The 13,318-nt window shown below is 37.1% G+C and overlaps 1 protein-coding gene across 2 annotated transcripts in view; it reads left to right on the top strand.

Annotated features, from left to right (window-relative positions):
- LOC117991333 (transcription factor hamlet-like) overlaps positions 1-13,318 on the top strand; it is a 135,869-nt gene that overhangs the window by 44,831 nt on the left and 77,720 nt on the right. For both annotated transcript variants that reach the window (XM_034978899.2, XM_034978898.2), the window contains exon 2: positions 62-109. In XM_034978899.2, coding sequence (XP_034834790.1) covers positions 62-109 — 48 coding nt within the window. The remainder of the gene's footprint in view (positions 1-61; positions 110-13,318) is intronic.

Raw genomic sequence — 13,318 nt, 5'->3', positions numbered from 1 at the left:
CGTCAATAATTAATTATTGTGGTTCAAAGAGTAAACTAAACATAATTTTTCATCTTTTCAGGAGGTGAAAGAAATGATGACCCGACAACAAATAACGGCGAGAACGCTGGTAATAAATTCATTATAAAAATATCTATATACTTGACAATCAGAAAATCTAGTTGAAAGGTGCTTGTCTAGAATACTATAGGAATCCTTCACGAAAATGAAAGAAATAATGTATGGCGAGGATGTACCCAGGTACTCGTAAGCAAGAAAGGTTTTCTACATTATAGCCATGTTTATTATCAGAACAAAAAGATCTAATATAGTAAAATAAACCAGTTCAATCCGCATTTTGAGGAGCCAGAAGGTTCCTCTTTTTGGTGATCACCAGCTGCCTGTGTCTTACCTTATAGGTGGGACCCACTTTGTGTTGTTATTTTTAAAGACAGTTTTATGGGAACATTTTTAAAAATCACTTCTTACTCATATTATAAATGCGAACGTGTGTCTGTTTATTGGTTTGTCCTACAATCACGCCGCAACGGATTGAGCTGATTTTTTGCATGGATATGGTTGACACATACTTTTCATCCCGGAAAATCAAAGAGTTCACACGGAATTTTTGGAAACCTAAATGAGTACACGCGGATGAAGTCGCAGATCTAATAATATGTAAAAGGAAAAGGTGACTGACTGACGAACTGACTGATCTATCAACGCACAGCTCAAACTACTGGCCGGATCGGGCTGAAGTTTGGCATGCAGATAGCTATTATGACGTAGGCAACCGCTAAGAAAGGATTTTTGAAAATTCAACCCCTAAGAGGGTGAAATAGGGGCGGACGAAGTCGCGAGCATAAGCTAGTCAGCTAATAAAGTTAGAGAGTGTAGAAGTAAATGAGAGCAGTAATTATTTTTTGAAATACTTAACAACAGACAAGGAATTTCCACGCAGTTTTTTTTGAAATGTTAACATTTTAATATCAATCTAGACATAACATTGATCATCTATGTATTTATCAGTCAAGATAATTCGGACAATTGCTATCTTACTGTGATTTGTATACTAATTCACGCGGTTTTTGCCCGTGTTTCCTTTTGTGTTGCTAGTGTTTTATTAGTTATAATTTTTTCAGTGTCATTTTTAAAAATTGGATTTAGCTACTAACGATATATCGTCATCTTTGCAAATTTTTATATCTTGTGTGTACTGGATAGAATGGGATAGAATCAGCTACATTCAGTATTTGATAAAACAGCTATCTGAGTAGATATGATATAAAATATTATCATCGGTAAATATTTCCGTTTAAAAGATAGTCGTTGAAACGGACACAGATTTTCGATATCGATGATTGATTATCATTAAAAATACACCACAATAGGTATAAGATATGTGATCTCATCTCTAGCAAGAAGGATTTTGAAAAGAAAGTTACAGTGCGACAAAATCTCTTTTAGCGCGTGGCGAAAATCGGAACTAACGTTGCCGTCAAGTGTACCCTTTCTTGCATCATTCATCCAAGTTTTCTTGTTTGAATAATTAAAGCCTTTTTTTCTATAACAACACCCTCCTGTAAATGTCATTTAAAAGCCAAAAGAGCCTTGTCGTACTGTATGTTATAATCACAGATTACGGAAACATTATCCGTGGTTACAATCTATCCGTAATGCCGTATCAATCAATCTAATGGGCTGATTACACCTACTGAGTAGTGAAGCGAGACAGTAAAATGTCACTCGGCCGAGACGTATAAACGTAGGTATTAACATTTACTTGTGGTAAAGTGTGTATACCAACCGAATACTCGGCCGAGGACACTGACTCGCCACTGTACTCGTTAGGTGTAATCTTACCATAATGGGCAGATTGTAAAATGACACTCCGCCGAGATAGTGCGGTGGCTGAGAAATTGCGGCGAAATTGCACTCGTTGAAGTGTTTATACCAACCGAGTACTCGGCCGAGGACACTGACTCGCCACTGTACTCGGTAGGTGTAATCTGCCCATAAGAGTAGGTATCTAGTACATTGAGAACGTTGCATTTATTTCATGCTAGACATTTTAGAAGCTGCAAGTCTTTTGTATAAAGACTAGTTGACCCACCCCAGCATCGCTCGAGTGGGATTATTGAAAATGGTGAGAGGGTGGGATTTCCAAAAATCCTAGAAATGATAACATTTTAATATCAATCTAGACATAACATTGATCATCTATGTATTTATCAGTCAAGATAATTCGGACAATTATTGCTATCTTACTGTGATTTATCTATACTAATTCACGCGGTTTTTGCCCGTGTTTCCTTTTGTGTTGCTAGTGTTTTATTAGTTATAATTTTTCCAGTGTCATTTAAAAAGATTAGATTTAGCTATACTAACGATAAATCGTCATCTTTGCAAATTTTTATATCTTGTGTGTACTGGATAGAATGGGATAGAATCAGCTACATTCAGTATTTGATAAAACAGCTATCTGAGTAGATATGATATATTATTATCATCGGTAAATATTTCCGTTTAAAAGATAGTCTTTGAAATGGATACAGATTTTCGATATCGATGATTGATTATCATTAAAAATACAACACAATAGGTATATGATATGTGATCTCATCTATAGCAAGAAGGATTTTGAAAAGAAAGTTACAGTGCGACAAAGCTCTTTTAGAGCTTTTCGAAAATCGGAACTAACGTTGCCGTCAAGTGTACCCTTTCTTGTTTGAATAATCTAAGCCTTTCTTCTATAACAACACCCTCCTGTAAATGTCATTTAAGTGCCAAAAGAGCCTTGTCGTACTGTATGTTATAATCACAGATTACGGAAACATTATCCGTGGTTACAATCTATCCGTAATGCCGTATCAATCAATCTAATGGGCTGATTACACCTACCGAGTAGTGAAGCGAGACAGTAAAATGTCACTCGGCCGAGACGTATAAACGTAGGTATTAACATTTACTTGTGGTAAAGTGTGTATACCAACCGAGTACCGTAACCGAGACACTGACTCGCCACTGTACTCGTTAGGTGTAATCTTACCATAATGGGCATATTACACCTACTGAGTAGTCAAGCGAAACAGTAAAATGTCACTCGGCCGAGATAGTGCTGTGGCTGAGAAATTGCGGCGAAATTGCACTCGTTAAAGTGTTTATACCAACCGAGTACTCGGCCGAGGACACTGACTCGCCACTGTACTCGGTAGATGTAATCTGCCCATAAGAGTAGGTAGGTATCTAGTACATTGAGAACGTTGCATTTATTTCATGCTAGACATTTTAGAAGCTGCAAGTCTTTTGTATAAAGACTAGTTGACCCACCCCAGCATCGCTCGAGTGGGATTATTGAAAATGGTGAGAGGGTGGGATTTCCAAAAATCCTAGAACGCGTATAGGTATGTTATAAGTCTAATGGATATAAGTAGCTTGAAAATGATGGAGTTTCACACAAACTTTCATTCCCTATTTAACCACTTAGCGGAGTTTCCAAAAGTCCTTAAAAACGTATTTCTACAATTTTTACGAAATCTCAAATACCAATTTTTATGATATAAATTTCATACAAAATCTTATCCCCTATCTAATATCTAATATAACTTATATATTTAATTACCTAATATAATTTAATGTAATCCCTATAGAGGATGGCATATACAAAATGCCAAAAATCTTAATTGTCGAAATTTCAAGTTTCTAACCCGGGCGCGGTTTAGGCTGTGCATTGATAGATCAGTCAGTCTGTCAGTCAGTTAGTACAAGTATTTTTTTGTATGTAGATATATAGATAATTAAATCGATAGGTAAAGACAGATATACATTATTCGGTTCAATGATAGATAGTATTATCAAAATTTATTATTTTTTCCATATCTTGAAGATAAGTAGGTGAAGTTCAAAAGAAAATTTTGGTTTGTATGGTCACACAAATGGCCGTAGCCGCGCGAGTCGGTCTCCAATTCGGTGGAGTGCTGGATTTATTCTGGATTCCAGAACTGATCGTTGATTATCAAGTATTAAAAATTGGACACGTGGGGGTACGTATTTTTTAATTTTTTTGATATAGTTTACTTTTATATTTAATTACTAGCTAGCCCGAAACTTCATCCGCCTAAGTATTTAAAAATCCCATGATAATTCGTTGATTTAACAGGATTTTAGTAGTCTATATCTATAAGTACTCCAGCAAAAAAATACTCGAGCCGTTGTACCTGTTATCTCCCAAAGCCACCACGATCCAAACTTCACAGTCGCTGATCGTTCCTTCCTGTGTTGGGGACAATACGCAGATAAACTTTCAGCTTTTACCTATAAAATAACGTAAGTAGGTCTAGCGCGCGCTGGCTCTTAGTACATAGATGAAAAAGGAGGAGTTGTGTTTTTCTATACACAGAATACCTACTCTGAGATTTCGGAACCGATTTGCGTAATTTTTTTTTAATCGAGGCGCGAGGGGGCAACAGTTCAACTTGATTTTGGCATGGATATAGTTAAAAACCTGGAGATTGAGATAAGCTACTTTTATTCCGGAAAATCGAAGAGTTCTCACGGAATTTTTAACAACCAAAATCTACGCGGACGAAGTCGCGGGCATCAGCTAGTACATAATAATTATAATCGGCTGGCGAGAGTAGCGACTATTTACGAGTACGTTTCAATGATGTTACGAGGTCACTGATGTATTTAGTTGAATGTAAATAAGTCTACTTAAGTAAGCAAAGTCAGATAAAAGTTACGGGCGAGTTTTGCATAATAATTATATTTAGATTTCTGAAAGTTTCTTGAATTAAATACATATGGGTCAAGAGTCGGATACTTGTTTCTATGAATAGGAGTTCTATTCAAGTAAGTGCTAAAATGCAGGGTCTCATATTATACCTAACGGAGGTTATAGGTACATGTTTATACCTATTATTATATTGAAGCAAGTGACAGAGATGTGGCGCGGACACGTCATGTCAAGTCAAAGTAAAATTAAAATATATATAGTAGAGCGGAGCGAGACCAATAATTAATCTATGATATATATATTTTAATTTTATTAGGTATTCTTCTTCTTCCTCACCTTATCCTACGCTACGTGGGGTCGGCACAAAAAATTGTGCTTAAATAGTAATAATGTAGTGAATTCTAGTTTCAGAAAGTTATTTTGGAGAAAAAACTCATCAAATAGGCATCAACGGACAGTTTTTTTTTTAATTTTTATTTATTTAGGTACACTTTATTGCACACAACACAAAGTAAACATTGAAAAACACAATACAGGATCTTAATCTAATAGCTGTAGCATGCAAAGGCGGCCTTATCGCTAAAGCGATCTCTTCCAGGCAACCTTTGACGAAAGGAATCACGAAAGCACGGGTTGGTGCGGCAGCCGAAAATGGCCCGAAAAGATTTTTAGGGTTCCGTACCAAAATGGTAAAAATAGAACCCTTATTTTGCAACTTTTGCCGTCTTTATGCTTCATTTTTATTGGTAAAACTTTAATTTTATAATTGTTAAACAAACTGCGTACTTTTACCCTTACAGTTGCGTATTTTTACCCCTAAGTTGAAGTTTTAACTGTTTGAACGGGCTAATCTTCTGAACGGCTGAACCTATTTCGACGGGACTTTCACAAATAAGTAGAGGATTAACCAAGGAGTAAAGAGAAGTACACTTTTAAAAAAGGAGGAGTTGTGTTTTTCTATACACAGAATACTCCGAGATTTCTGAACCGATTTGCGTAATTTTTTTTTAATCGAGGCGCGAGGGGGCAACAGTTCGACTTGATTTTGGCATGGATATAGTTAAAAACCTGGAGACTGACATAGGCCACTTTTTATCCCGGAAAATCAAACAGTTCCCACGGGATTTTTAAAAACCTAAATCCACGCGTACGAAGTCGTGGGCATTCGCTAGTTATTCTCATAATTACAGATTCATTTGTTTGGTAATAAAATCTTCTAATTATCAAACAGAATCATAGTCACAACAATTAATAATCATCATCTAAGTAGTCTCTATTTATTAGTCATAACCTACAAAAAAACATTGATATTAAAGACACCCAATTGCGACAAAGAATCGTACCTATATACCTACTTACAGTACCTAATGCACCTACGGTACTTTACCTATTCCTGTCTGTGTCTGCTTCCCCGTTGGGAAATGTCGTTTGTCTTCGCACCAATTAGTGTGTGCACGCAGACGACAAGTCGACCAGACAATATTGTATTGCGAGACAAAAGTGTCTTGTCTGATCTTAGTCAGCTGCCTTATACAAGAGTAAGTTTATCGTCGTCGTGCGTGCCTCTACGCGCATTCCGATCGCACCGACCCGCGCCCGCGGTTTACGACACACATTAATGACATACGAACGACCGGGAAGAGAATCGATTCACGATCCGTTTATTATGGAAACGTATCGAGGAGATTTTAATATCAGTATCGTATTTCTTTCCTTAAAGCCATAAGGTGTTTAGGGCATAGTGAGAGAAAGTATGGAAAATAGCTTCGAGTGTAAAAAACAGACACATTATAAGACGTTCAACCTGCGGAGCGCAGGCATACAAATTCTTGAATAAACATAACGTATTGTCGCCGAAACCACTTCTTATGGTTTCTGTTGCGCATTGTTTGTCCATACATTAATTTTTTGAATGAAAAGTCATACTTAATTGGAGGCTGCCATCATAGCTAGAGTAAGCCACAAGTGTCAATACCTGCACTCAATGGCGTGCAACTCATAGAGGCATAAAAGCGCTGCTTACCCAAGAAATAGTTAACTCAGTTGAAATTGCTCAATGCTCATTATCCTTTGGCTTGCTTACCTAACTAATGCTTACCCTGGCTTTAAACCCTATGCACGCCACTGCCTGCACTGACCACAGTATGAAAGTATGGAAAAAGAACAGCAACCGTACATATCCGGTATATTTACGTTCTATTTTGTGACACAAATTGACAGATTACGCAAAGTAAAATCAACGACTTTTATAGGTAACGAGCTGCCATGTTTTGACGCATGCTCGTAGGTGTTGTTTTAAACAAAGATGCGTAAACGACGCGCCAGTATCTATGTAATCTATATCACATACAAACACACACACAAACACACACACAAACACACGCCTACACACACAAACACACGCCTACACACACTCACATACACACACACACATACACACACCAACACACACATACATACTACACATGGTAGTAATTCACGCATCCTACCTACGTACGAAATTGTCTCTACTTTTGCTTTTGCTTTGCTTGACTGGACCTTAAGTATTAATATATTTACGTAAAGTATATAAGCAGTTTTTTATGTAGACCACTAGGTATAGATAGAGGGATAGGTGCCTACGTGGTCCATGTAAAGTATCGCATTTTAACATACACTTTAGTATTTGTATGTTGTACATAGGGGTGGCGCGTGCAACAGTTTTGCATGAGGGCCACCACCAATTAGAAGCAATACCAAAACCATCGGCTCAAGTGCCATCATTATCTCGACGGCTGCGCGCAAAGTTGGCCTCTTTACCCCTCGTCATTGGAGATAGAATCCAATAAAATATTCACGGATCTTTGGAGACAAGTGGAGTGAGCAATCCTGAAGTATGGGGTTGGGACATAGTTAAAGCGTTTAGGTTGAGAGTCGTTGAGGGCACAGCCTTTTGTAGATTTTTATATCGTTTTACCGTATTTGTGGGCTCGAGCTATTTTATCAATTCGGAGGGGAATGGGATCCGTTTTGAGTTTTGACAAGTCTCGAACGCGGAAAATTGGTGTTTATGTCATGTACGTACGGCGTAGGTACCTATGTATGGAAATCCTATATATGGAGCTTTGCTACTCTTTGATCTCTTTCAGGAGAACTTATAGGTACCAGTATATGATTTTGTTTATTGATACTTAACCTATGCATTTTTTCCCAAAGAAAATATTCAAATTACCTACTTTGCTATTTATGTTTATTTCTTTCTGGTAGGTTAGTATAATCTCTACCATACAAGCTTGTATGTTTTTCCTGTGTTTTCTGAAGTGCGAATCTCGGATACTTTTAAAATGCGTACTTATCCTTTAGAGGTAGCCCATGGCTGCCTAAGTGAAGAGTTTTATTGAAGTAAAGACACATAGGCTGCTACGTCCGTGCTAGAAGATAAACGCCGTACATCTTATCCAGCATATAGCCCGTACAAAATGAGAACTCACTTGCCATTTTAACTCTATGTGTCAACTGCCATGTCAAAAGTACGGTTCACCTCTAAAATAAGGACTAAAATCGTACTTTTGCCATGACAGTTGACACATAAAGTTAAAATGGCGAGTGAGAACTTAAAATTTATGCACACTTGTACATGTCCATATCTATAAGTATGCTAAAACAACCTATTAATGTGCTAAAAATAAGTTTTAATATCAAATGGACCCTCATTCCAAATCTGTCCACGCTGCCGCAGCCATAACAACTGCGCAAAAGCATTGAAGCATGCAACCACTGATTGACAGCTATTTCTGATTTATTATGATCCGCGTGTTTAGATATGATGCATGCGGATCGGCATCTATAATGATTTAATGTAACGCTGCGACTATATTATGACGAATCGACGAATCCATGGAATATTTTGGTATTGTACAATTTTAGATAAGACTAGCTTATGCTCTCGACATCGTCCGCACGGACTATTAAATTAAATTGAATGAAATTTATTGGATATTATTACATATTAAATTACATATAAGGAACACAAAAAAAAATACTTATAATACAGATAAAAAACAAGTAATAATTAAGTAGACCTAGGTCTAGTAGACGTATGAATGGGCAACAAAAACATAAAAATAAACAAATTTCAAATCCCTATTTTACCTCCTTGGGGGTTGAATTTTCAAAAACTAAGAAAGGACATCCGCTAAGAAAGGATTTTTGAAAATTTAACCCCTACGGGGGTGAAATAGGGGTTTGAAATTTGTGTAGTCCACCCGGACAAAGTCGCGAGCATAAGCTAGTTATTTTATAAGACAAGTACCTAGTATCATTAATTTAAATTTATTTATTTGTTCTTCTGACTGCCCTCATAACACCGATGCACAAATCGGTGAATTTTGGTCCTCAACGCTTACCATATAACAGGAAATTCCAGTTAGAGGTTGTTATTTCTGAGTCAACCTCGAACTCGAGCTCCAACCTGCGTGCACTAAAGCGTCGGCATTCGTTCAGGACATGCTCAACTGTTTGCTCGGTGTCTGAGGAGCAGAAGCATCCGGGTGTGTCGCGGAGCTTAAAGCGTAGGAGATAATGTGCAAGTCCATCCGTGACCGATCCACACATGGGTCTTCCTGTACGATACACATAAGGGCGGTTACAGACTAGCGTTTTATACGCGCGTATGAGCTCGTTTTTGGAAGTAGTGATGTAGATGTGGAATAGGCGCGCCTTTTGGCACACGCTCAACTCTTACGAGCGTTGACGCGCTTCTATGCTCGTATAAGCGTGAGCCGCTAGAGACACCTCCCCGCAACACCACCGGTTCGAGCGAACACGCCGAAATATGCCCGTATACGCGAGTCCGGTTTTTTGAAGCGCGTATGCTGAAACGACCGAATACTCGCAAAAAAATACGCTAGTCTGAAACCGCCCTAAACATAGGCTTCAATCATGCGTCCAATGTTATAAAGACACTCAACAATGAATGGCGATTATAAAATATTAATAAACGCTTTGGTAAAATAAAGAATAGCTTCAATTTTAATGATTTCATCTGCACAAGAGTCTTCCCATATTTAAACATAATGGCTGTGAACTCTCACATTAAACTGTGACTATTGTTTTGGCCTTTTGTTCTTTTTGTTTTAAACCCCTCTTTGTCGTTTACCAGAGTGCGTTACCGAAGAATGATAATATTCTGTTTCCTATTATGTACCTACTATTATATTAATAAAAGCGATTGTATTTATCTGACTATTATGATTTTTCAGAAAAAAACCAAATTGATCAATATTAATTTATCTATACTTAGCCTCTGTATAGCGGTAACAGATTTCTACAACAGCGCTAAATTTCAACTTTGATGCTTTTATTTATTTTCAGAGCGGTTGTTATAAACAGACATACGAATAGACGGAATAGATAGATGAAACGATCAGGGTTTCCAGTGTCGATACGTACCAAATAAACAAAGTACTTACGACAATTCTCCATATAAAAATTTGCTTATTCAATCACAATCTATTTTCGCTCGAGGCGGTTACTAAAATATGATTATCCTAGCACGTGTCTGCGACCACAGTCAGGGAACGGGATGCTCCCCCTCCCCCCTTCCCTACCCGGAGGCTCTATGAAATTAATTTCAAGTACCTACAACCGGATTTGTGTACATTTCCCCACTGAGACCCAACTTGAAGGAATGAGTAACTGGCTTTTGCGAGTAATTTCTCAAAGATTTTTTGTGACTCATTTTTTATAATATTGATAATTTTAGTATAATTTTTTTTGTATACATATAAAAGGAGAAACTGACTGACTGGCATACCTAACCTACTCTTTATAACGTAGATACCCATCTAAGAAAGGATTTTCAGAAATTACACCTGAACGAAGTCAGCTCGTATTATTATATTTAGAATAAGTAGGTATCATCATTGATTACCTACTCAGGAAGAGTACTTAAGTACTTTGAGATAACTTTCTTTGCTCAGAAACCTTTGAATACAAAACAATGTGACAGTTTAAAACAGTTAAGGAAAGTACATAATATTGTAAGTATTGTGCGGCCGTTTTAAGCATGCATTTTTGACATATTCTGTCAGTTACATACAAAATAACATTGCGTGCCCTCTCGCAACATTATAGTTCATATTATGTAACTGACGGATATCAAAAAAGCATAATTAAAACGGCCGCTCTATACCTAAATTACCTTCTAGAATGATGACAAGTTCTATTTCTAGAAAAAAACCTACAATCCGTAATTTGTAGTACAACCTTATAAGAGTTATTTTGCAAAATAATTTCATTATATTTCATTCAACTTTGTGAAAAAAACATTTTGTAAAACAAAAAGTCAAAAATTTTATACTAAGCAATTCATGTAAGGCACCCTGCCTCGTTGCGGTGGTTTAGATGATATTTTTGACTTGTAATTTTTATGTTCTAGAATAAGTTTGGTATTTTTGTTTTTTGTAATTTAATAATATATTGTAAGAATTAAATTTTAACTTTTTGTCTAACAAACAAGAGTATAATACATATATAATTAGGAAACAAGGCAGAAATTTAAAAAGTATATTTTTCAAAGGGGGCAGTTACAATGTTTTCTTACACGGCAGTCGACACTGGCGGTAAACATGGCCGCGGGGTATTTGCCTCGCTCCGGACTCGACGTGTATTCCGTAGATACACTTTATCTACTCACTGTTGACTTTTCCGTGTTTGGTGTTCATAATTGATACTTAATAATGAAGCCCTTTAATAATACAAAACGACAAAAAATGCACAAAATTCTGATGCTACGGAAAACCGTAAAACTATGATATTTATTTAGTTTCTTTAGAAGTTAGTTGGCAGTCAGTGGGGACTGTGGACTGCCAATACAAGGGAAAACATAAAACTATGAAAAAACACTGGTTTTTTGGAGTATCAAGTTAATTGTAGTTTCAAAACTTTTAATTTCGTGATTTGTAAATTAAAAGCATTAAGATTAGCCTAGTTTTAACATCTATCGGCACTTTGAGCACTGTTAAGACAAGCAAGTCGGTGATGTGTCCTTAAATGGTTTACCCATCCCAAAATCAAAACTATCAACTCTCTCAAAATATCAAAACTACTACTAACTGTCATCATACATTAGAAAAAAACTATATAAACATGAAATATTTTTCACTGGGCTCGTGTCCGGATGGGGTATATAACAAAGAATTGTGGTATGGGTGTAGTTCATGTTAGAGCGTGCTACGCCCATGCCCCATCTGGGCGCAAATGTCCATGCACCGTGTAAAATAAAATCTGGCCGTATGATGCCTCATATATTATTAGATCATAAAAACTCCCTCGAAACCGCCTACGCGCGCTACGTCGTAGACACAGATCGATTTGCGGCTACAAGTGACAAAGTTTTTCAAGATGGCGCAGAGGGTGGGTGAGTAAAGGGAGGGATGCTCATATTTTTTACTGTCGCCAGGGTGAGCAGTGAAGCCGATCGCGACAGCGCTCTCCACTCGGCCTCTTAAAAGCAGTTTTCTAAGGGACGTTTCAGATATGCGCCTATATGGGTAAGGGTGCGGTGACACTAGGCGTATATTTTATAACTGTCTATGTGCCTAAACTGCCTTTTTTCATTTTGGTACAGATGAAAAAGCTATGCTTACCTAGCTTATCTTATTTTCAATCCTTATGGTGGGTTTCGCATAGATTCGTCGCTTGCATCACCGCCGGCTTAGTTTAGTGGAAAAAGCAACCGTAGTAGGTACCTACCTAATTATTTTTTCTTGCCGGTTCTTCTCAGTAGAATGATGCTTACCGAGCCAGTGGTAAAATACTTATTGACATTTAAAAAGAGACACAAGATGGCCTAAATGAAATAATTATTTCAAAGTCAAAGTCAAAGTCAAATGAGTTCTTCAAAATAGGTAATAAATTACTCTTATTGATATTTTTAAAAAGAATGAGGAATTTGTTAATCTGATTCGCATTTTTTTGCGATGTTACTCGACGAGTACAATATCTGCCATTATTATGTTAAATCTAAACTGATAAGTAAGTTTAAATGAAGTTGATTAGTACTAAATTTTTAAGAATTTTACGGGGTTTTGCGTTGTAATTTTTCTGTCCAAAATTGATGGCGTAGGTAGGAATGACGATCTAGTTCTAGTCTAGTTTGATACAGTCGATCTCTCAAACAATAGCAGACCGTGAGTCAGCTGCAATCTTTACTATAGGTACGTGTGGTAAGAACGAGCCATTAATTTGATAAATGGGGCTACTCACACAATGACAGGCCGCACAAAGCCTCCAAAAGACAGCAAGCAGACAGTCAGCTGCAATAGACGTCTGGTGAGACCGTACCTTTAGGGACGCAGATATGCGCCTATATGGGTCGGTAAGTGTCTGCTGAAGGTAGGGTAACTACCCCAGCCTTTGACTTTTGTGCCGAGAATAAGTGGGAGTGAAAGCAAAGGTTTCCTTGTGTACGACTTATGTAATCTTTTCTCAGCTAACTTTGTAGTATCTTTAGTAATTGCATTTACATAATCTACATTGTACCTACCTAACTCATAACAAGCTTGTGATTAGCACTACAAATAAAATTAGCATCATATATATAGTTAGATAATAATTTATGAT

The sequence above is a fragment of the Maniola hyperantus genome, chromosome 19 (genome assembly GCF_902806685.2).
Source record: "Maniola hyperantus chromosome 19, iAphHyp1.2, whole genome shotgun sequence".
NCBI lineage: Eukaryota > Metazoa > Arthropoda > Insecta > Lepidoptera > Nymphalidae > Maniola > Maniola hyperantus.
The sequence above is the reverse complement of the archived record's forward strand: the minus strand, read 5'-3'. Positions and strand labels throughout refer to the sequence as shown.